At 36.6% G+C, this 26000-nt stretch overlaps 1 protein-coding gene across 1 annotated transcript in view; it reads left to right on the top strand.

The window, feature by feature from the left end:
* Positions 1-26000, top strand: part of LOC308199065 (putative oxidoreductase ZK1290.5) — a 44985-nt gene that overhangs the window by 1256 nt on the left and 17729 nt on the right. The window contains exons 2-3 of the mRNA XM_080602541.1: positions 11992-12240; positions 18465-18566. Coding sequence (XP_080458667.1) covers positions 11992-12240; positions 18465-18566 — 351 coding nt within the window. The remainder of the gene's footprint in view (positions 1-11991; positions 12241-18464; positions 18567-26000) is intronic.

Below are 26000 nucleotides of genomic sequence, written 5' to 3'. Positions count from 1 at the left end.
AATTGACTTAAAGATTTTTTACAAACATAAGAAAAGTTTAAGTGGTCTTTTTAAAGAATGGAGTCAGTCTTACGTCCATCGTTTCAGTATATGCTGAACTGTATTTCAGGTTATGTACAGAGTCATCATTTTTCTACTGGAGATTGTGACCCATTACTTAGGTGGTTGGAAGAAGAAGCAGACTAGAAAGTAAACAGGCAGAAAGACTCCTTTGCACTCACTACAAAATCACATTCTTGTCCTTTAGTTATATTAGTAAGTGCTGAGTAGTTCATTATCAGCCTAAACTCAAATGCAATAAAATGGATAACAACATAGAATATAAAGAAAATTAAGTTTGAAAATTTCTGGCCCAATAAATTCTGTCAGTTGTAGCTTTCAAGGAGCTTCCCTTGACATACAGCGTTGTCACAAAAGAGCAGGATTTGGTTCTTTGACCTCACTTTTCTGTTCTTGTCTTGATAGAGTAACATTTGACATATTGCTTATGTATTCTGCAGCTTTTTGAGGACCTTATAATAGGTAGGTACTAGTCAGATAATTTTAAGAAATCCATGATAGACACTGCAAAAACATTGCAGATTAAACAACAACAACAAACAAACAAACAAAGAAAAACCTAAACTCAAGACTCACCACACTTGCATTTGTGGTCAAGCTATAAATACCAAGATACGCAGCCTAACACAATGGGATCTTTATAGTAGATGTTCCCACTTACTACACTTTTACAACTTAATGGCTTATTTTTGTTAGAACCTCACTATAATTAACTAATGTTTGTGGCTCAGAAAAAATCACTAAGCAATAAACTAGAGAAGAACTTTCCTCAATGAGAAGGCATTTTCTGCAGGATTTAAGATTTGATCGTCTTACCCTTCGAAGCATGCAGGCATAACTTATCTATGGTAAGTCATCTTCAAGGTAACGAGCATGTATGTTTCCTCTCTGTGAAGCTCTTAGGAAGATGAATATCCTATGTTAAGGTAGTTGTAACTATCCAGTCATGTCAACCGTAAGGCAGGCCAGAAAGATATGAAAGTTATTTCCAAGTTGGTCAAACCCCTTTCATAGAGCAGCTGAGAGCTGCAGTGGGAAGCATTTAACATGTTTTCAGTCAGAGCACTTTACTCAGGAGAGAGTGCAACAACTGTCTAGGATAGCATTCTATTAAAAATACCTGCTTTTCCTGTTCAAGCTTCAGATGTTAAAAAGTGTTTTTGTTTTTAACAGGGTTTTCTTTTTTAAGAATGGGTTTCTATGTCACAGCTGCTTTGGCTTCTTAATTTGTATAGGAGAAGTGCGGTAAGTTTTTCATGGTTTGATGCAAAAAGGGGAGACAGGAAAGAAGGAAGTTGAGTGTTCTTTGGTTAGTTTACAGTCTCTAGTGAGAATGATGGATTTGTATACCACAGGTTATACAGTGTGCAAAATTTATGATCAGTCTGAAAGGTTACTTGGAGCAATGTGCCAAAATCTGTACATCCAAAATTCTGTATTTACTTACATGCGTATTCAGATTTTGTGTCGTATCTGTATTGTGTCCAGAAGAAAAACAAGTCTGCTAGCAATGGTAAAACAGGAAGTCTTTCCTCAGATACCTACCAGTTATTTTAAGGCAGCCCACCTTTCAGCTGTATAGCTGAAGTTTTATTTAACAAAGAGAAATGATCTACATCTTTCTTGTTTATTGCGTGATTTTAAAAACTGTTGATAACTTTATATTTCTTATGTTCCAATTCTAACAGTTGTTTTAGACAGTATTATTCACATGCAGGGGGGTCAGACGTGTCTACAGGTAATGGTAATTTTCATTACAAAGGCTTTCAAGTAGAAAGTAGAGTAGGTTTGTCTGAAAATAATTGTTATTTTGGCCCTAATGCTTGATGCAAGTGTAAAAGTATGCCCAGGAGAGTACACTAGTTCATAATGGCTTTAGATTGCTTTAGAAAATGGATAAGTTTACTGTGCTAATGGGATAACTATAATTTCTTTCTGTATTTGCAAGATTTACCTTAAAAAACAAAACAAAACAAAAAGCTAGGGCAAATAACTGGTATAAAATGACAGTTTTGAAGTTGTTATAGTTACACTTTTGCATAGGAGCTACACGTTGCCAAGTATTGCATACTTTGCTGTGAGTCTTTGTACTGTAGCAGGGAATTGCATATTCTTGTATTGTCTTAATTTAACTACAGGATACTTGGTCCTTATCTAAAGCAACACTCTTGAGAATGGATCACTTGTCAAAGTTGTACACAAAATATTGTCCTCTTTGGGCTTTGGAAAAATAGTTCATACAGTTTGTATTGTTCATGTTTACTACGGCTATGTAGGAAGCCTCCACTTCGAAAATTGCCACTTCCTTCTTTTTTATTTTTCCTTTTTTTAAAGCTTGGTGGGTAAAAATGCTACCCTCTAATGCATTTGGATATACTTCAGTAGCATGAGGACTTTTCTTCCCGTAACTAAAATATTAGGAAACTTTTTCAAGATTATGTATGTGCTGAATAGTTGAATTCAGCATGACATTGCCCTTTGTTGGAAAGCTTTGTGATGTGAGGGAGACTTGATGATAAAGTCTCTTAGTGCTAAAAAGTATTTAATTTGTTCACCACTATGCCTCTCTGAATGCTTTATTCTATTTTCCAACTAAAAATAAGCACACCAGTGCATTTTAAAACTTTGCGAATGGGGAAGCTCCGTACGTGACTGTTTAAAAAAAATAAAATTACATTCGTGTACTACAAAAGTTCCCCAAAACCTCAGTTATAGCCATCTCTTAAGACTTGTTCTGGCTTTCTCGATTCCCTTCAGAAAAGTTGTTTTTTTTTTCTTGAGGAGCTAGGATGTGGGGATAGCAATCATGAAATTCAGGGATTTGGCCAAATAGCATGTGATTTCCTGACAAAATTTGTTGGTGATACCACAAATATACATAGAATGTTTTCTTGTAAAGTTTTTTTTTTCTATATAATTCTCAAGTTTCAGCATAAGTAGTAACTTGATAAGATTTTAAAACAAAAAAAAGTCATCTCATGATCCCCTCCTATCAAAGTATAAAATTAATTACATGCTTGTGTGAGGAGGGAGGTTTTCCCCATGGAAAAAAACATAAAATCAAATTACTCCACTTTCATTACATTGAGTTTTGCTTTTTTTTTTTTTCTCCTCAAAAAGCTATGTGTAATCTGAACCTTAATGCTGAGTAGAAGTATCTTAATATTTCCTTCCATTATGCATTGCTGTAACATAGTTATCTGCTGCTTTATTATTAATCATAGAGTTGCTCATAGTCATTTTTAAACTTAACTGCGCTCAGAAAAAAGACCCAGTCCTTCTGGGGCTGGAATCAAATAAGATTTTACTTCTCAGTTCAATGGCAGCAGATTCAAGCCTTCACTTGTTCTCAACTGTTACTGCTTTTTTTTTTTTTTTTCCTTCCCATGGCTCTTGTTTTTTCATGGTTTCAGTTCTTAAGGAAATTTATGGAACAGTGGTCTTGATACCAAGACCTATGGCACTCCCCCCTATTAATCTTACCCCGTAATAAGAATTGGCTGTTTATTTCTGCCCTTTGTTTTATGTCTCAACTTTTTTTTTTTTTTTTTCCCCAGTTCTGTCAGGAGTTTACTTCTCACCCATGGTTACCAAGTTTCCTTAATAGCCTCTTGTGATGAACAAAATGCCACAACTATAAATCTTTGTGCTTCAATTCATCCACCATTTCAGGAGATCTGACCTTGAGAAGTTGTACTTGAGCTTTGAGGGCCTCCATATATTTAACTTCTCTCATATGTACAAAATGTGGCCATGTTCCATGGGGGTATATGTTTGGAGACGGTGGGGTAAAATGTGCATCCTCTCCTAACCTGACAAAATGTACTGACCTCCTAAAAAGACTAAACGCTGTACAAATGTTGTGTTGAAGGGTGTTAGTAAATGCACCTGAGGGAAAATACTGGGCAAGTTTCTGCTTATATCAGAGTGCACCTAGTACAGAGCAGTACAGAAATAAATGTGGTTTTTGTTTGTTTGTTTGTTTTTCTGGAGGAAATTGTTGCTTTGTCTGTTCTTTGTATAGCTACAAATCTTTGCAGCCAACTTTTTATATTTTTACAGGGTATTTTACCTTGAGCCTGATTGTAAAAAGGACAGTTTTCTTAATCTTCAATGTCATATTACTTCATGTGTTCCATTTGCCAGAAAAACTCCAAAACCTCTTTAGCATTAGAGTTATATAAGTATGTGAATTAAATAGAAAAATACTTTATTCACATTTTCATAGATCATAGAAAAATAGTCAAACACCATTTTCTACTCCCAGAAAGTTATATTTAATCCTCTGGTGTTAAAACCTGCCCATTTTGGCTTTTACCTGGTCATTTTGTGCAAGAAGTTTAAAAAAGTTAGTCTTTACTGCTTTAAAAAAATGTATAATATATCCTGCAGAAGTTTAGTTTTTACTATTTGGTTCATCCAGAACAGAGGGTTTATTTGATTTTTTTATTTATTTTTTCTAAATAAGTTCAATCTAGAGAAGAATACTTAATGTTCCTGATAAGGACTTCAGGACTATACTTTTAAATCACTTGCATAAAATAGAACTGAAAGAAATTTAAAGTTTATAATAAAAATTCTGTGATCACTTTGTGGCAAACGTGTATCTTACAGTTACCCACATGAAGCAGAAGAAATGGACGGCCTAAATATCAGTTAAGTGCACTCTAGTGCCAATAATTACTGTAATAAAGGCAATGCAGTTCAAGTGAACCTTATAGATTCTTGAGAGTAATTGTAGCCACAGTCCCAAGGCTCATTTTCCGAGGAAAGACGTCATGAAGAAAGTGTAGGAAACTCTGTTGGTAATACTTTCAAATCATACAAGATTAATGGCTCATTAGATGAACGAATTATTTGTAACCAGCCTGAAATGAACGGAGAAGCAAGCTCCAGGGTATTTAACTTTTGTCTCTCACCGTGTTTCTGTAATGTAGAAAAATGATATAAAACTTGATGGGAAAAAAAGTCTGACTTATCTTTCAGCCTTCATAGAGCAGATTTTAGTTGTCATACCTTTTTTCTTTGCCAGAGCTCCTTAGCATAGTTTTGGCAGCACTGAATGGTGAAGTCACATGCTGCTGTAACTGAAATTGCAGTAGTTCCTCGTGCCTCCAAATGGGGAGGAGGGAGGTACTGGTTCCTAAACTTTCTTCAGTTCTTCTGGTGTTTATGCAAAGTGCCTCCAGCACAGAGTGTGATACAAAATCCTCATTACAGGCGGGAGAGAGGAGAGAAAGGGGAATGGTATCTTTGAGGCTTTACATCAGTTTCATAACTAAGCTCTGTTGCCTAGGCTTAACGCCTGAATGGATGGACTTTGCATTCTAGTGCACGCTGGTCTGAGGTTGAATGTGCAGTGCGAGAGGAGGGGCTACAAGAAACATTGCTTATCTTCTGAGCTTTGAGAAAATACGTTTTAAGTTCTTAGATGATGTGGATAAAAAGCATTTGATCAAAAATGTTCTGTATTGTTCAGCTTGTTTGCCCCGCGGATAGCTGCGTTGCTGCTGTCCTTTGAACTTGTGAATGCCATTAGGTATCAGCGGGATGCTGCAAGGCTCGGACCTTCCAGTGCCATCATTTATCAGCAGTGGGAGCTTGCCGTGATTCACAATTGCACCTGCTTTCTGGGTAGTCTGAGTAGGCGTCAAGGGCACTATTACGGTGTAACAAATTAGCCATCAGCTTGAACATCATCTTCAATTAGGGTCTTACAATAATGAGTTATTGTACATACATTTCTTTTTGTCAAATCACTAAATTGCAATTCTCTATTTTTTTCTGTAGTATTATCTTTACAATATTTTTAATTGGTGTTGAATTATTGATCGGAGGTTAACTAAGCTTTTTAATATTGCTATCCTTTTACTTAATTGTGTGCTGATTATGGTTAATTGTAAATGATACATATAATTTATTCTTAAGTGAAACTTTCACAGTGGGAATGATTGTGGTAATATGCTACTTAAGTACAAACTACGGACTTAGTACTTGCATCTCTTTTTTCCTTTTGATCGTGCTTTTTTTGTGTGTGTTTGAAAGTTGTTTGAAGAAGGAAAATTGTGTCACAGGTCTGTCATTTATTGTGAAGTGTTTCCAAATTTCTAATATTGTCAATCAATCGATGTAATCTTTATCAGACAGAGTAGTTTAGGAAGATGTATAAGAAAGGAGGAAAATAACACTAATAGTTGTATTCAATCTCTTTATTTGCTGTATATAGCACGTATCATCCTTACTAGTTATGAAGACGAAAGTTCTATCAAGGTATGATAAGTACTGGAAGTAATTTCAATTGAATTAACAAAGGGAATAGAATGAAAATCATTTAAAATTGGTTCACACCAGCAATTCTTCGTGCACTATTAACTGCTAAGATCTAGTCACAAAACATTATTCCGAGGAGAAAAGGTTTAGTGAACCTTAGAAATTGGATTTGATTTATGCCAGAAAATCTGCCTTTTCACTGCTTGAGATTTCTATGGAAGGAAGCCACAGTCTTTTACCAAACGGTTTCTAAGGTAACATCTTATAGCAGAGCATCTGAAACCAATTTGGTTGTTAATGAGAAATAGTTCTCTCAGTGGTGGGAAAGTGGGGAGTGAAAGAAAAGGCTTCAACATTTGGCAGTCTGTCTGTAAAGGCATTTAAATGTGTGCTGCTGCTCTGCTTATGAAATTTCTATGTGAATTACACATTCACAGTCTACCTTTCAAATGATAGGTCAGGATTTGTCCTTCCATATAAATTGAGAAGTTACGAATGATAAAGATACTTGTGTATGACAGCTGGATAATTTTAATAGCTGGCATTTTCAACTGGAAAGACCTTTATTCCTACAGGGGAAAAATAATTGCTTTTTGGGTGATAGTGTATTTTTACTGAAACACTATTTTGTACAGAAACACATCCTAGTGAATTGGTGGTTTCAGAGCTCCAGCACCCCGCTGATAATGGGTGCTGCCTGCAGATTTCCTGGGCTCGTTGTGGGAGCCATCCTGTGACATTGCTTTTATAACTCCTTTTCTAAAGTTGTGTCTAGATCAGAGATGCACCTTAATGTTACGGTAGGTGATCTGAATATCCTTCACAGTCTGACCCTCTTTGGGATGGAGGGAATAGAGTACTTCTGTCAACAGTGGCTCATTGCCACTTCTTCCTTCCTCTCAGGAAGAGCGAAAACTAGCAATTCTGGCTTCCCTTTCCCTGCATACATAATCAACATGTTAGGGCTCTCTCCTGCTCTTACACTGTGCCTAGGCTGTATTCCCGCAGTCTGTTCCTAGGTGCCTGAGTAGCATTGTGGAGTTGAAGATCCTGCTTGCATACTTTCCTTCCTCATGTTATTGAAGTCTGAGCTTATTATAACCGAGTCACAGAGGAGAAAAACAGTCCCAGAGTGACCCCTTTGCACTAAGCAGCGGATTATATTTAGCAAAAGCATCTGAAACATGAAAGTAAAGCTTCAATCAAAAAGAAATAGAAAAAAAAAGCAATATCTAGACAGCTTTTACAGAGGCAAGAGAAACTTGGTGGTAATCTCTAGACTTAGATCAGGTCTGTTAGCAATATCTTAGCATAGCAGTGTTTGAATAACATGAAGCTATGCTTGCAGGATTGTTGTAATGCCATAAAATGTGTGTCAGTGTAACTTTAGACCTCTATCAAGTTCTCTGGTAAATCTCCTTGTACCAGTATGCTGTTACTGTATGGAAGTACCTGCCGTAGTGCAGTGCTCTGGGGGCCCTCCCCACTGTCCTGCGAGGTCAGAAGCTAATTCATGCATGTACTTCAACAGCTGCAGCTCCTCTTGCACCATATCCATACAAAACCACCTTTATCAGCACCTGCTTGTCAGAGTTACAGCACCCCTTTGGCATTTTTGTGTTGTTGCCTCACCAGATGCCGTTATTCCTGCAACTCTTATACAGCTTGGTCCTAGGTCTTAAATGGCTGAGTTTTAGCTAAACTTGTGTAGTACTTCTTTAGGGTTGGTTAGGTACTACTCGTCTGCTCAGTGCCTGTCAATTAACGTTGTCTTACTGGTTCTTCTAGAAACCCATCACCTCTGTAGGTCCCTTTCCTGCAAGGGCACCTGCTCCATTAGGTACACATTATTAGGTGACACTCTTGGGATCCGAGTAAAAATGTCCAAGTTATTTCATAAAATTGGTTGTGATTAAATTTGAGTATAACCACATTTCATAACTAGAAATGCTCTGCAATTGCCTTATGAAAATTATGGAGAAAGAGAGCTTCATAACAAGCTTGACTTTGATTTCACTTGCTGCAAAGGAAAACCCCTCCACTCTCAAAAGGAAGAGAGGATGCAACGAATACTTCATCATGCGATGGTAAATATGATATGCAGGGTAACTGACCCGATTAAGAAAAAACTGAGCCAAAATGCAGCAGCAAGAACACTTGGGTTCTGTGCTATAGTTACAGAAAGTCAGTGTGACCTTATCTGGTTGTGCAAGAGCAGCACCGGTGATAGTGCTGGGGAACATCAGGAAAGAAGGGCTCCAGGAGACAAGTTAGTGGAGAAGGACTTTCTGATCTCTTTGTGGTTGGCTTGAATACAACTTATTATCTTTTTTGTTTTAGTAAAAAACACGGAATGTATCAAATTATTTAACTACTGCTGCTGAAAGGGGGATTTTTCTTGCTCTCTTTTTCTCCCCATTCCTTGCTTGAAATCTTGAGTTTTGTTCTCCTCTGGAGAGTTATTCAGCTTCCTGAATAATTATAAAACTATACGCTTTTTTGGCTGTTCAGCAATCTGAATCAGCTTGTCAGGGAGTCATGTGAATGCAAAAGTAGGTGAAAGACGAAGAGGAAAGACTGTGGCAGCCTCTTTCAATGACAGTAAGCAAGGACAGTAAGTAAAGACTGCCTGTCCTTGAGCCAGCCTGCAGAAGAGGCACACCATTTTGTGAATGGATCAGCAGTAAACCTTTAAATGTGTTGTATGTTCATTTGCTATGTGTGTAGGCAGCATTTTATGTTTTATCATGTCATAAGATATCAGTGGAATCAAGTTGTACTGACACCAAAAACTTTAGTATATTTACAATGTGAAATTGGTAAAGATGCGTTACATGGCCCTAGTGTTGATGTAATGTTGAAATAATAGAAATAAAACTAATAGAACAAGGTATTTCAAGCTTATTATGGTATATAGTAACATGCATATAGTGAGTACGTAAACATGAGTAAAAGAGTATTTGATATTTTTCTTTTGAGAGTTTTCTTCTGAAGTGACTACTTAAAGATCAATCAGCAAAGGAATGGTATTTTTCTAGGTGTTTTGCCTGTCAGCTGGGTGTTTTTATTGCCTACTGATGTCAGAAGAGAATTAATCTGTGAGATGATCTCTGAATATCCAGCCCGCAGTTTCTCTAACGTGAACTCTTTTAATGTAAGTGGTTCCATTGATTTCAAGTAGCCATAGTTATTCATATCAGAGGACGTTTTTATATTTTCAGATAATATTTTCATATTTCTCACAGATTATGAAGACATAAGGTCCCCAGAAAGTGAGAAAGTAAATCATGATTCTCTTTTTGGGGGGGGAGGAGGGGGGAAATAGTTCTTAAGCATTTATTTATTTAGTGCATCAGGACTGTTGTAATTCATCTTGAGGAACAGAAATTAGGATAATTCCCTCAAGGGTAATCTTGGTCTCTATTTCCTCTGAAACAAGTGTGCATGCCGTCACGGAATGGGGAACAATAACAAATACATCCTGAATTTTCCTTCTCTCCTACTCTCCCCCTTTACCTTAAAAGGGTTAAATTAAAAAAAAAAAAAAAAGCTGTTTGTCCTAAATGTTCTTACTGAAATCCATTATGCATGAAAAGAGTCTGAGTTCATTTGCAAGACCTCTAAATGAACTCCATTCATTCTGTGCTTAGAGAAGTCCATTCAGCCAGAAACAGGCATAATAATTGCAACCTAATTTATTTGGCACCGATACCAGATTATTAAAAGGGATTCTTATCAGAAAGTATAGTATTTTTTCTATGCCAGTTATATAATTTTTAATAAAAAAAAATTAGTATCTGAATAATGTAATAATTGCATGTGTGTTCTTTGTGTATAGATGCATAGTAGTTGCATTCATCAAATTCTTAAACATTTATGAAGATTGTGAAATAGCAATTTTAAAAGTGTGATTTGAATTAGCTTAACTTATTTTTTTGGTGTAAAGCAAGTTGTAGGGACATTATCTGTAGATGGTTCAGAAATTAAACCAGTTAGAGTATTAGTCATAATTAGTGACAATGGAGAAAAAAAATCTTTTAAATTTCCTGTCTTTTAAAATATTATAACTTTGTGTACATTAGGAAGGTAAAATCCTTATGATATGCATGTCAAAATTGTAGGAATATAATCATTTTAGCACTCTAAAATCTATGAAGATAAATCAAGAATTGAATACTCCAAATTTTGTACATCCTAAATGTAATCGGGTTGTCCCATTGTGATCAGCAAAATTTCATGCTCTTCAGGTGTCTGTGTATATTAGCCCATATTATAGCTAAAATGATTTGCCAGTGGTGAGCAGGATGATAGAAGTACCATTGGCTTTCCTGCTAAGATTGGGAAGGAAGAAAAATGATAAGCATTTAGGAGAACCTGGCTTGTCGTACATGCACGAGGACTTTGGAAGTGCTCGTTCTCGTGTGCACGTACGTGTGTGTGAGGAGGTCGCACGCTGCCGTGGGCATTCTCTCGCCAGTTCAGGTATGGGAAATGCTATGGGTGAATCTGAGGTAACTGTGTTTGTTTCCTTTTTCTGACTGTCTGGGTGAGCTTACACACTTGTTAATTTCATAACGTACAGATAGCGGTGCTTAATGTACAAATAAATAGTATGTTTGGAGGAAAAGAGAAAGTTATCAATGGATACAAATTTCATTTTATATTATTCTTTGACCTGTAGTCCTTCTGCAGATAGCATTGTAGCCATCTGTGTGCTGACTGCTGTTTCTGGAATTAGGGCCTTTAAGTACTAGACATCACCTTAGAAGCTGGCTTTAATAGCTGACTGAGCATTTCCTCAAACAAACTGTAGAAAATACTGTTTGTGGGAAGTCTGAGTGGGGGTGAATGGGTGAGGGGCTCATGGCAGGAAGAACAACTAACAGGAAAGGGTAAGTAGAAATATCATCCTCCTTGCTCTCAACCAGTTCTTTATCTGACGGTCCTCCTGCTGGTTGCTTTTCCTGCTGAGTCTCCTCCTCCTTCCGTCCCCTTGACAAGCAAAATACACTTTTTGTACATCCAGTGAATACCTACACAATGAGAGTTACTTGACTTTGTTACTGAGACTCCCTGTGTACCAATTCTCTAACTCCTGTGCAGGATTCCATTGTTCTGGTTACTGCTGAGCTTGATGTTACGTGAATTGCACCTGCAGCATGGCCCAGTCTGGGGTTCCACAATGCAGTAATAACTTGAATCTACCAGGAGTTCAAAAGAGTAAACGTTTCATGATATGCTTTCTGCAATGTAAATTGTTTTTAAGTTATATATTTTGTTTCATGTTGTTAGTGTTTCATCTGTAAATGTTGTGCTCCTATATGAAAGTTAAACGTCATATGCTTGTTTTTCATAATGTATCTATTTTCTGTTTGGTGTTCTTCAGCCTGAATTATGATCTCACTTCTTTACAGTTACTTCTTTTTTTTTTTTCTTTTTTCTGATCAGCATCAACAACCTAGCATCTTACGTATTTTCACAGCCTAGAGATCTGTAAGGGCACACTGCATGTCAGTTCCCATTTCTTTGCTATGTTAAGTGAGAATTCAAAAAGAAGGTTCTGTGACGATATTAATTAAAAAAAAAAAAAAGTGGGGGGAAAAAACAATCAAAAAAGTAGTATGTCACTCATAATTCACTTCTAATTTTCTAATTGTTTAGGTACTTCCCATCAAGGTGGCTATTCCCATGATGCTGTGGTCCATGCATTACAGAAATGCGGCATTCGTCATATTGACACAGCAAAACGATACGGCTGTGAATCTCTTCTCCAAAAAGCCATTAAAGAGAGTGGTGTGAACCGGGAGGACCTCTGGATAACCACCAAATTGTGGCATAGTGATTATGGCTATGAAAACACAAAAAAAGCCTGCTTGGAGTCATGTGAAAGACTTGGTGTTGACTATCTTGGTATGAATCTTTAATATAACTCATTTACCATGTCTTCTCTGTGAATGTTTGGAAAGATGAATGAATTCTTGTAAAACACTGTAGCACAGGTAGATTACAGTAGTCAAATTCTGCCTTTACACTTTTGCAAATTTCTTGTTCTGTTTATTCTCTAGGAAATTTGCATACATATAACTGAGAGCACATAATTTTTCCTCGTTGCAAATCTTTTAAAACAGATAAAGGTGTGTTTTTTGTAGAAATGCATTTCATTGTTAAATTGATCTGAGGTTCAACTACAAGAGTGCTATATATTTTGCTGAAAACACCCAAAACCTAAAAAAGAACAAGGATTCACAGACTTGACAATAATATATTGTTAGCAGGGACACAAAAATGCCAAAGCTCTTGTGTGGTCTGCTAAATCTCAGAGAATGAGAGTCCTTTCCACAAGTTATTTTGCAGGATTATTGACACTTCTAAAAAAAATTAAATAACTGCCTTTGGTTTGATATGTCTGCTGCAATATACTTCAGGGAAAAAGTTAGAAGTGTCTATAAGACTTGAGAAGACTAAATTTAACACTGAGTTAGACTTAGTTTTAACTATACCCTGGTCATGACCTTCTCATAGTCAAAGATGAGATATTTTTACTACAGTTTTAGACAGGCAACAAGCTGCAATAGTGACCACAATTAATTCTGTGTAATAGATCACAAGAGTGGTGGACCCTGATAAAAAAAAGAAAATGTTTTAAACTGCTTTTACTTCTTCCTGCCTAGCTAGAGCAATCAAAAGAAAGTGGAGAGACAGAAAGATGAATTTAAAGTAATAACCTAAAATAATGACACTGGTGGACTGAGTGTTAATGCTGATAATCAAGGAATAATTGAACATTATACGTTAGTGTCCTGAAAATGCACATATGCTTCTCTTTCCTCACTCTGTCCACCTGTTACCAATAATCAAACTTTAATGAAGTAAACAGCTTTTTTGAAGTACAGATTTTGTGGAATCATTTATTGATAGCAGCTGTGTGCTGTATTTGCTGGCTTTTTTGCCTGGTACTTTTCAAGATGAAGAGGCAAAACCTCTATCTGTTAAAGACTTTGATTTTTATATGCACATCTTTGGCTCCATTCCTAATGGAAATGTATCCCTGAACTGCCTGCACAGGTACAGAGTAAATCAAAATGAATTAATATTTCTTCTTCTCTGTCCCATGCAAATACAGGTCACTGCAAGGAGACTCTCATTTAAAAAAAAAAAAAAAGTTTCAGTCCTTGGTTTTGTCCTCTAAATAGAGAAATAACATGTTTCCTTCTCTTTGCTTTCTGTTTGTTATGTTTTGTGTTTGCTTTCTTTTTTTCCTGTGCTTTCTGTGGAACTGGTACTGAATGCCAATGAGAGGAAAACTTGACTCACTTCCAGGAAATCATTCTCAGTGATTCCTTTCAGTAATTTGCTTTTTTCTCAGGTAGCAGACTGGTTAAAGTAGGTGCTCACACAAATACTCAGCTTGGAGATTGCTGCTAAGCAGAAGTTTGTGAGCTGAGGAAAAAAAATCTGAGAGCTAGAAATGCACTAATACTGTCACCAAGTGAGTGACTCCGTGGTCTGGCATAAACAGAGCATCATATCTGTCAGATACTTTCAACTCAGACTTCTTTTGCTCACATTATGAAGACAGATTTAGAAATTATTACAAGTACCTGCACAATTTACCCCAATATCCAACACTTTTTTTTCCTTTTTTTTTTCCCCAGTCTCCTGTCTTCCCTCCTTTTCTTCCTCTGCTTTCTTCCATTAATGTGGAGGTGTTTGAACAATTCATAAAGGTCTTCCTGAATGACCAGTTAGTCAAACACAGGGAGCTAAATCGATGCTGACTTCAGTTTGTTTTAACTTGATGTTTTGTAAACTGTGATGAGTTAGGAAATACTTCATGTGCAATTCACGGATCTGTCAGTGAGGATGGTGACCTCCACCAGAGGGATGGGATGACAGAATAACTGTTAGACACAATATGATCTGCTGTTGTGTCAAAGAGATAAGGCTGAATTCTGTGTTCTGTGCTACGTGTTCTGGTGAAGGAGGCCCTTAGAGGAGGTACAATATGTGGTATGTTTCACGGGGTTTGTAAAAAGCATCATGCTTTAGGGAGTCATATATCTTCTATCTGAACACACCTGAACTGGAAGGTGCTATTGGACGGATTTTCAAACAAAAAGTGGAAGTACCTTGAAACGTGAACTTCTCAAGTGTTTCACAAATGTTTAGAGTAAGGGCTTTTTGTTGGAAATTTTGAGGCTCGTCACAAGTCTTAACAAAAGTAAATAGAATACAGAAGACTGGTTTGCAAATACAGTTATAAGCTTGTAGACTTGAAGCTTAGATACCTTACCTCTGCTTTCATTCCTACCTGCATTTTACGTCACCTTTCTGCTGGCCAGTCTGTGCAATAGAGAGGGCATGAAATTCAATGACAGGAAAAGTTCTAGTAATAACAGCAGTTTGTGTCCAAGACTGTTTAGGAAAGTAAATTATGTAGTTACAAGCATGTTCTAGCCAGCAGTTTTTCTGTGAAATAGAAATATGAAATGTGGAGCAAAGCATTACTCTAAGTTTGAATTTCCTAATTTCATCATATATTAACCAAATACATGGTGGTTCACAGTATTTCCAAAAAGATACGTGGTTCATATAGAAAATTGCAAGATCCTAGATAAGTTACACCTTTATGTTAGAGGGAAAGTTAGCCATTCAGGGGACTGAAAAAGAAAAAGCTCTAGGGGCCTGGCAGCTAATTGTGCAGCTGAGCTTTGTTCCAAGGAAAGTCTTGTTAACGTCTCCTTGAGGACCACGTAGGCTACAGTCCATCCATGCAGACTGCATTAAAGATGTGGTGAATAGTAGTTGATAAATCTGTGCGTTAGCAGTAGAAAATGCCAGCTGTTGAAACAGATTTGAGGCAGTCACTGCTTTTTAAGAGAGCGTTCCATGTAAAACACCATTATGAAACTTTTTTAATAGACAATTTCAGGCAAGTGGTATTAGGCGAACAGTGTTCCAGGGTTTTTGTTCGAATCAGGAGATTGCATATCCATGAGAAGCTGGAATTTTTTTCGTATTTGTGGGCAGTGGTTATAACAGAGGTTCCCCTTGCATTTTCTAGATGCGGTCCTCCAACTAGCAGTCACAGTAAACCAATATGAAATGGCAGCAAATGTTACAGGTTTGGCAGTGGCAGAATACATTCCTTAGGATTTAGATCAAACCTCCAAAGTAACTTCTACTTGAATGTGATTTGTGGGTTACTGAATTCATAAACATTTTTTTTTCCTTGTGACTGTTCTGAGTTTGTCAGATTCAACCAAATTTAACCTATCACAGATCCACATCTGGAGTTGGGCAAATCTTTGTTGTATCAGCATATTCAGTTTAATAGGTCTCTGTAATTTCTTGCATCTGAGTGATGATAATACACCCAATTCAGATCGTGTATTAATTCAGAATGTTTTGGAAGTTACTTATTGTTGATTCTTGTTCCAATCGAATACTAATGAAAAAAGGTCTAGGCATTGCCATTGCATTGAGATAACTGTGCAAAACATTGAAAAATGTGGTTTTGCTTTTAGGTTTGATATGATCCAGGGCCTGTTCTTCAAAAGCAGATTTGTTATAGTGAGATCTGATTCATTCTGTGTGCGTGTGCGTGTCTGTATACACTATATAAATATACATATATATTATATATATATATTTATATATATTTATATAGTGTTAGCAATTTCATTAGAATCACAAACTTCTATTTCCACAACATGCTGTATGTAGAATTAAGAGAAACTGTGTTGATTGTAGGTGCCACAACCGCTGAGAAGTTATGAGCCACTCAGTGCTTTAAATGTGTGAAAGCAGTTCACATATGAATATTTTTCCTGCAGCTGTGTTTTGATGTTTGAACCTTAGGCCCTCATTTACTACTGCACCTCACCACAGCTTGATTATCTTTAAGGGATGCTTTAAAAAGTTGGTAAATACAAAACTTGATTGTGATTTTCTCAAGTGCATCCTGATACTGTGAACCATTCTCTTTTTATTTTGAGTTAAGTTTATTTAAAAAAGAATATGGTTAGAAGAGACCTCAGAGTATTTGTTAATCCACCCATCACTACAAGACAAAATTAAATCTATATTCACATCATTCTAAATGTAAAATGTAGTCAGCTAAAATGTAGTCTGTTCTTAAAAACCTTCAATGGTAGTTACGCAATTCTTGGTTAATGGAATCTTAAGCTATTTTGATAAATTATTCAAAACTAATTTCTTGCCTCCAAAATGAAAATAACGGTGTTTGTGTTCTTGTAATCCCCCAGGGGGAAACACTTTCACCAGAAAGAAAGTGTGGGGGTGCAGGTGTGAATGTGTGTATAAATGAAGATGAAATAGTAGAGCTTGGTTTGTGAGGTGCCTACTGTTCACAGGTCTTATGTAAAGTTTTCTAACACGCAGTAGAAGTAAGCAGATCCTCACTTAAATAAACTAAGCATGGTTATTTTAAATAGAGTGGCAGCTCCATTGCTTATTGCAAGGTACATCGTACTGTGCTATTCTTTCCACTTCTAGCTGTGCTGTGGTGGTTGGTGCTTGCCTGGCAGAAAGACCATTCTACTCTGTGTACCTGAGATAAGGTACCTTTTCTCCGCTTTTCAGGATTTTCAGGATTTTCAGATTTAGCTTATGATTTTTTAAGATACATCCAAAATCATTTTTTCTTACGTACACCTATAAAGTATCTTAATCTACAAAATTTTGCACTGTTCTAATTAGATTTTTAATGTAAGCAAAATACTCTTAAGTGTTGCAATGATGTACCGAAATGGGAAGCAGTGTATTATAGTGAATTTTATGCTGGCTTGTCCTTTTAAATTAAGGTTGAATTCGTATTTATAGAGGTGGAAAGCTAATATACCAGCCTAGGAGTATATTAGTCATTATTGCAATCCTTAAATGTGAATAAAATAAAACTATAGCAGAGGATGTGTTTTCACAGAGAGGTCCTGTAAATGAATGATGTGATACATTTAAAGAACAAAAGACCCTTTTTATTGCAAACAATTCAATTTTTTAATTTCTTAACTCTGTATTTGAACTGTCTAAAAAGGTGTATTATAAAGCACAAAGATCTCATTCATGAATTTGTTTCTTTTTCCTGTTTTATGTCAGACTAGTATATGAGGTAGAGGCCAACACCTCTTTGCCTGAGATGCCCAAAGTTTGAATCTGTGGTTAGGATTTAAATAGAAATGTAGTTGTTTAAGTGTCTCTTAAGTTTCTCCTTCAGAATGATAAGCAGTGTCCACAAACTTAAAAAGGAGTTGTAGGTCCTGTCACCTTGGAAATTTATATAATCTGATTTGGAACTCTGAGTCCGGTAATATGTACATTTCTCATGTTTAGTGTTTTTTTGTTTTTGTTTTTGTTTTTTTCTAAGGCTCCCTTTTTCACTAGGCAGATAAGGTTTTCTTGCATGGAGAAGATGCAAAAAAATCCTATCCCAAGACACCCAGTCTCAGTAGTAACTTGGCGAATTTCATCAGTTATAAATCTTAATTGTGTTTAAAAAAAATGTTAACATTTCATAAAAATGTAGTAAAACATTTTTTTTCACTTAAAATCTTTTTTTTTTTTGCAATGCTAAAAAAAAATATCACAAATGCTGGAACAATGTAATTATAACCAAAACAAAAACCTACATGAAAGAGCAGCTGTGCTGTAATTTCCAACAGAAATTCATAAATGGAAGTATTCTTTAGAAAGGAAAAAAACAGGCTCACTTTTTAGATTGTATAAAACATCTACAGAACTGCCAAATGTTTATGTTCCCCAAACTTGAAGGCTTGTAGCACATCAGCAGTAGTCCAGTCTTAACTACATTGACCAAAATCCCTTTGATTTAAATGGGACTTGTTATGTGTTAAAAGCTTATTAAATGCAAGTGTGACCATGAAATTCTGATTATGGTGACCTAAGCCTGAGGCAGATGTGCAGCTTCTGCCGCCTTTACTTGTTAATGAAATGTTGTAGATTTAATTCATTGAAAATGAGTGGATGTATGGAATAATTGTCATGGAGTTGTAACTGTTTTGATGATAGTATGTTAGGGGGCCAGTATGGAGGGAAAATGCTGCCTTGTGTGGTTGACATATTTTTTGGAGACTTGAATAGTCTTTCTTTTTTAGATCTTTATTTGATACATTGGCCTGATGCACATGTTCCGGGTAAAAGCAATCGGGAGGTCCGAGCTGAAACCTGGACAGCGATGGAGGAGCTCTATGAGAAAGGTGATGTAATAATGAAAAGCTGTCTTGGCAGAAGGAATTAGAATGCACTTGAAGATTTGGGGAATCCGTAATGAAAGGTGTTCAAAAAAGTCATTTGAGCTGGTTGCTCGTATTTCAGTTGTGTTTGGGTGTATAAATTATGTGAACCTCTTTGAAAATTGCAGCATTAGCTTTCTGGTAAGCTAAATAAAAGAGCTTTGTGTCGCTTTCAAATAATACAGTGCCACATTCTGCCTGTAAGATTAATGATGTTGTGCATACTTCCTTGAGGAAATCTACACATTACATTGAAATGTGTGTGCCACTACAGAACATCTTTGTAGTAGCCTCTTCTGTTTCGTGTATGAATCATGCTACCAAGTTTTATTTCATTTTGATCTTTTTTTTTGTAATTGTAGAATATCATTTTCCACTGTATACGTATACATATTTTTCCACAGAACATATACTGTGCTACTATATAGATTCATTTGCATTTTAGAAAGTGTCACCCAAACTGGCTAGTAGATAAGAACAAATTCTGAACTGCGGATTCTTTGGTATTAACTTTTGAAAAAGCTTTCAAAGGAGGGATCTATTCTGTCAAGTTCTGGTATCTGTCAATTTGATTTTTGGTTCACAGAAATCTTCAGTTTATGTTCATAGCAATGGGAAGATTAGACTGCCCCAAACAAAATTTATCATGTAGGTTTAACAGGGGCGTTTTGCTCCTGAAGTATGCACACTATTACTAGAAATAATGTAAGAGAAGATCCTGTCATGCAGTTCCTAGGCAATATGGACCCACGTTGTTCACAGCTTGAGAGAATTTCTTTGGTCTCTGCAAAGACTTCTTGGATTAAGTAGTCTGGCTGCTAATTCAATTACCGAAACAGTGATAGTAGGAGGAGAGTGCTGCCTATACAGACTGCAATTGCTGGCTGTATACCTCTACCAGTTTTATCAGAGTAATAAACAAACCCACTCTCTTGCATTTCAGCCCTTCAAGTACTTTTGGTCTGCCTTTGGAAACAGAGAAGTAAATTATCTTTGATACATTTTTCATTCTTGCTTTTTATATTAAGCATAAGGGAAGTTGCAAGAAGTATTTTCTGCTGTGCAAGTGATTACAACACTTAGTTTTTAAAGAAACATTACACCAACCTAATATTTCAAAACATCAATGACTTCAAGTCTGAAGATGGGCCATTCAGCAAGCTACTTTGTCTTTCCGTTGAACAGTGCTCTTTGATGAATATTTAAGTTCCTATATGTCATTTGTGCCTAGATACGCCATCCCAATTTGCTGCAAATAGGTTGTAGTTTCACTTGCTATTATTATTCCTGTCCCATTGTCTTTATTCTGCTTTTGCATGTGTTTGTGATCTTTCTTGTCTTTATTTCTCTACCTGTCTTCCTAATGGGAAAGACTGTGAGCTATTCAATGATTATCCAGTAAGACACTGGAAATACTATCATTGACCTCACCTGCAGAGGTCATTTTTATTTTTTGTTTATTTGCATATCTCTTTATAGACATCTGAGTTTGCATTTATTTTTGTTACCTCAGCTAAATTTTCCTCTCGCTGTAGATGATGAATTAGTCTGGCTGAATCAAGTGCCTTCAGATGTTAACTTACACAGTTTTGCTTTAAGGGATGCAGACTCTGGATGTTCCAACCATAACCATGTGTTACTGAAGTGATACGCAAATGTTAACCACTCTGGAGATGGAAATGCAATGATTCCTGAGGAAAATGTTAAATAATTTGTTTGTATGGTTAACCACTAGACTTTCCGTTGACGATTAAATGCTTGCTGCATATCTTTGTGTCTTGTTGTGTGTAATGTGAATAATGTGTTGGCCTTGGTATGAATATTCACATTAAATATATGATTTGGTCAAAATCCTTACTTGAGGAAAAAATATATCTTCATAATTTGGGAAGGAAAAAAATTAAGTTCTGTGGAAAACTGGTGAGTTCTTTATTTCCTCTGAATGTGGTTCAGGTTATCATTATTACCTGAAAATTACTTGCAATACTTTTATTTTAGGGAACGTTGGGAGAGGGAGGGTTGGCATGAGGAAAAACAACAGCAGAAACTAAAATGTTCATGTCTAAGAATTGACCATTTAAAAATGAATAATATGCTTCTGCAGTCAATTCACAAGGGAAAGACTGAAGTTACTCAACTTGCTAGTGAGTTTAGCAACTAGTGGTGTCCACATTGAAGAGTTTCTGAAAGAGCAGTGACAATGAATACAGTTCTTGTGGAAAAATTAGTTGGTGTTTTGGGGCTAATAATGCCTATCTATCTGCAAGAGTCTTGTGAGATGGTTAAAAGATCTCAATATTGACCTAAGTCTTTGTTCTGACTGAAGTTAATAAGTTTTTCTTTAATAGCTTCTTTGTATTTACAGGTAGTTTGAGTGCAGATATTTGAAAATCTCATCTTTGACTTCAGTTTAAATCCAGACGATGTTTATTCTGCAAAATTGCACTTACCTGAGAAAAACAACATTTTAAAATGATTTAAATTATTAATAGCCTTTTTTTATTGTTATTACCCATTACACTAGAAGGAGGGTAAATAAAATGTTAGCGCCCAAGACTGTAAAAGTCTTCAATCCAGACAATTTTTAATGCATTAAGTTTTTAGATTGGTCATAATGGCCACAAGTTGATGCAAAAAAAAAAATCCCAACTGTATTTATGTTTATAGCTTTGAGAGAGCTTTTGGGGTTGTTTCTACAAAGATGGACTCAACCAGGATCATCTGAGTCACTGCGTAGTAGCTGAGAGACAGGACTGCAGGAGCAGAGCTTGTAGGGCTTCTGGACTGAAGTATCTTCTTACTGAGTTGAAGAGAGACCTTGAGTCTGTGCGTCTGTCCAGGTCAGCATGTGCTGGTTTATAAGATCCTGTCTTTATTCCCAGATAATAAAAGCTCTGTGTAACAAGTTTAAAATATATATATATATATATGTCAACATTATTTGAATACATATTTTAGGGAGCAGAAAGCTTGTATAAAAAGTTAAACAAGACTCCACAGATTATAATGAGTCTAATTTTAGGAAACTCCTAAGTACTTCTGTCTGTAGAAGAAAGAACAGGTTTGTTGTTATTTGAATGCAACATGTGTCAATTAAATGGGTACCTGAAAAGGTAGATGTGCATTCATTGCGATGTGCAGACATCCTTAACTTTACTGGTTTTTAATTCTCAAGTGCCTAGTAGTGCTTGCTTCCTCTGTCTTCTCTTAACAAAAATTTGGGGTTGAGCTGTAACATCAGAAGCTTCTCGTAAGTAGAAAACAATATGTTCAGGTGACTTAAGGGAGAGCTCCTCTGCTTTCTGTCAAAAATCTCCGCTGTGGCTTACCACTATGCTGTTTTTAAGAACCTTCTTGTTGTATTTCACCAAAAGGGATCAGAGGGTAGCATTTTCCAAAAGAATCCTTTTTCTTGATATGATTTGAACTGGAAACATGAACAATTTAAACTAGGAAAGAATCTGAACAGTATTTGTTTTAGATCTCGTTACCCTCTCCAGCTGTTGTTAACTGTTCCAGTTAAATGCTGTTGTGCCTGAGACTGTAACATCTCATGTTTTCTGGCTTTTTTTTTTTTTTTTTAATCTTTCGTGACTTGTTATTCTGCTCTATTTTCATTGGAGCTGTTTCACGGGAGCTGTGGCCTTAAGGTCACAGTGGGAGGAAACAAGTCTATCTGTACTGCAGTGCTGAGAGGCAGAGAATTCTAGACCTGTGTCTTTATTCAACAGACTGCATACATCTTCTTTAAAGACCTATGGGATAAACAGTGCTGAGGGAGAATGGAGAATAAAATCCTACTTTGGTCAGCGAGACATTTGTGTGCAATCACCAGCTCTTCCTGTTGTAACAGCTGAAATCAACTAGGGTTCTTGTAATATCAAGGCTATGGTTTGAATTTTTGTGGTCTCAAACATTGTCATTTTGTGGAATTATCTTCTCTGGTTCCTCAGGACGGAGGCCAGACTGCCTACAGAACCCATTCCAAGATGCATATGTTGAGTCAAATGTTCCCTTGACAGCTGCAGCATTCTTGTATAGGCATTTGTCTGCTGGCAGATGAAAGCAGTGTGGCAAACTGCTTTGACATCATGAATAGTCATTATATATGCTCACTGGTAATTGGGCTGTTTCTAGCAAAGTGACCCTTTCCGTATGCAGTGTCTTTAATGACCTTGATTTTGGCATTGTGGCTAGCCCATCGTCCTGGCAAGCTTTGATACACACATGCACACGATTACTTGTCTCTCCATCTAAAAATGCTGGGAAGAATGAGAGCCTCCAGCCAGCTTTTGCCTGTAATTGGCAGGAGCAGTAACGTGGTGGTTGTTGGGGGTTCAGATCCCACTCAGACTTGATGCCATTTTGCTGAAAGTTGTACTTTTTGCTTATCTGCTTAGGGTAAGCAGTGCAGCTTATGCTTACATGAGATATTCGTACCTTAATGTTTTCACATGTTTTTTGGTAAACAGAAATGCTCTTTAAAATGATTATTCCATTAATTTGTTAGTTTTAACAGGCTTCATGTATGATTTGCAGAAAGTTCCATAAAGTAACAGAAATTGTTTAGCCTAGTAATGTAAGTGAATTCACGATGTTACTGGCAAAAATGTTATGCTTTTCCCAATTCCAAGTGAGAGAAGAAATCTAATCAACCTTAAAAATATCCTCGTCCTATTCTTCTGTGGGCACAGAGCAGTGCAATCTTCATTTTTTCCTCCTCCATTATGTATCAGTTTTTAAAGGTATAAGTAAGAATTGAGTAAACCAAACACATCTTTTGTGTAGGTGGCACAGGTTTGTAGTACATCCTTTCCTAGATGACGTTCTGCTTTTATTCTACTGAAAAATAATTTTACATCTATGCTGATACTGTCAAATGATGAACAACTGACAATTGGCATGCAGTTGTGTTACGGTTCCACAAATATTTGTATTAGGAGTGTTTTTCTTGGTAGAAACCATGTGAGAGTGTGTGTGTATGTAAATTGCATTAAAATTTTAATAGGTAAAAATAAGTAAACGATTTTCACAGCAAACAACACATCTATTTCACGCTATCAGTAGTATCCTCTTTGCACATATAAAGACATCTCGTGAGCTTGTTATGATCAGAAACAGTTCAGAGATGTGTTTTCATGGGTTGAAGGTGGTTGCAGTTGGTGAGGATGTTGGTTGCACCACACCCAACACATTTGATCAGATAAGACTGCGATAAAAGATATATGCAAATAAAATGACTACACAGTTTTGTTTTAAAAATCATGTCTTCGTATTGTGCAACATTTTAAGAGTAAGAAATTGCCATAGAATTAGAAGATCTAAATTTGCAAGAATGTCTACCCTTGTTCTTTTTTTTTTTTTTAATGGACTTTATTCTAAGTGCAAAAATAAGCCCTCAGACTTGTTTCATGATTTACTGCAATGTACTGTTTGTGTTTTTTCTACAAGCCTGTGAAGCTCATTCTTGATAAATTCACAAGTATCTTTTTACTTAGCTTCCTGAAAGCAAATGTATGCATTTGTGTGCATTTTGTGTGTGTACATACAGAAGTGCATAGAGGTCCCAGTGTGAACACAAGAACTCTTGGGAAAGCATTGCTGAAATGCAATTCAAAGGAAAGTCCTTGCCCAAAAGGACTTTTTGTCTCAGGAAGTAATGTACATGATTTGGGGAAAAGGTGTCACTTACCTGCTCTGCAAATGTTGAATGCTGAACCCAAGGTATTAGATTTTCTCTATCGTAAACTGGTGTTGCTTTATTGGTATGAGTGAGGTTGTTGTTACTTGTGTCGGCTGGGAATCATTGTCTTCTCTAATATGGAAGTTCAAAAATATCCTAGTTCAGGAAACAGTGCCACCACAGTTACAGGTGGAACAAAGTCTGTTTAGAACCTAACTGTGTTGTGTCCATGCTACTTTGAAAGTGCTCATTTTAAGAGTGTTCACAGACTGATAGCCATGGATTGCTTAGCTGGGTTGCTGGTAATGCTGACCTCGTTTTCACACCATAGAGTGTGGTGGCAATACTGCCTTAAGCTATAGTGGGATTGTTTCTGTACCACATGGTTTTTACAGGTCTGTCTGCCCAACTGTTCACAAACAGTTGCTTTTAACAGGGGCTTCAGAATGTTCTTGACATGAAAATATTTTTTTCAGCCTTTTTTTTTAGGCTGTGTTCTGTTCCCAGTATGATTCTACGTGCTTAAAACTGCCACAAGAGAAGGAAGAGTCCATCAAAGCACAAGAGAACTGATTCAGTTTTGAAGACAATCAGATGAACAGCCTTTTTGGTAGCATTTTTAATCTGATCTGGTGTGTAATGCCAACTCAAGAGCAAAGCATGTCAGTATAAATAAAGTGATGTTGTATTGAAGTAATGAGGATGAGCAGCCAGAGTCAACAAGACTGAGAATACATTTAGCTAGTGTTGCGGCATCATGCTACTTAATTAGCTATTTTACTGTTGTGTAAACCAAATGTTTATGAGATTTCAGTCACAGAAACTGACAATTTGACTTACACTCGTGCTTCTTCTTTTGTTCTTGCAGTTTATCGTGGTTCATAGGTGATCTGTAGCAGGAGTAATAGTCATGGAATTGTAGAAGCAGGAAAGTCATTTTAAGGCTGGTAATACTCCTAGGCTACAGTAATGGATAGGATAAAAACATCCTTTGGGGAAGGAAGCATGATTTTTTTTCAGTTAAGAAATGTGTCTTGTCGTCAGTTTTGCCACAGTCTTCCTGTGTGTCATTAGATAGGACACTTAGTCTTTTGGTGTCTATGTCTGTGAAATGGGAGCAAGTCTTACAGATCTAGAACTTAATTCCTTTTTGGATGTGTGTAAGAGTTGTCTGTTTTGTTTATTAAGGCTTTGGCTTGCACTCTGTATGTGGGACACACTCAGCCTACAGCTTGGATTTAGCAAGCAGTGCTGAAATCGTACCCTTTATGGTTTCTATGAGTAATACCATTTGCGTACAGAAAAGTTCTTAATGTGCATATCACAGAGAATGTGGACCTTTCCAACCTGTGTAACCTCCTTTAATAAAGATGCAGTTGCTGCAGCTGACCTCTTGTGAGAAGTGGATCCCTATTTGCTTGTATTCTGTGACTGAGCAGCACGTGTAACAGAGCGGGCGCTGTTCTGTGCATGTGGGAATTTTCCTGTGCTCTGGCTGCAGGGAGGGGGAGGAAAATTGGCTCCACAAACCCAGTATCCAATTTGGTCATTTAAAGAACCTTTTTGATCTGAGCTTTGTACAGCTAATGTTAGAGAATATTTAGAAGTTTGGTAAAAGTCCATAGTAGTGCTAGGGAAAGATAAGGCTCACTATTGTACTAAAGCAGTGTTGTGGTGCCAAGACAGTATATTTATGCTTTATTGTTGCAGGGCTA

Source organism: Anser brachyrhynchus, assembly GCF_964034855.1.
Source record: "Anser brachyrhynchus genome assembly, chromosome: 8".
Lineage (NCBI taxonomy): Eukaryota > Metazoa > Chordata > Aves > Anseriformes > Anatidae > Anser > Anser brachyrhynchus.
The sequence above is the reverse complement of the archived record's forward strand: the minus strand, read 5'-3'. Positions and strand labels throughout refer to the sequence as shown.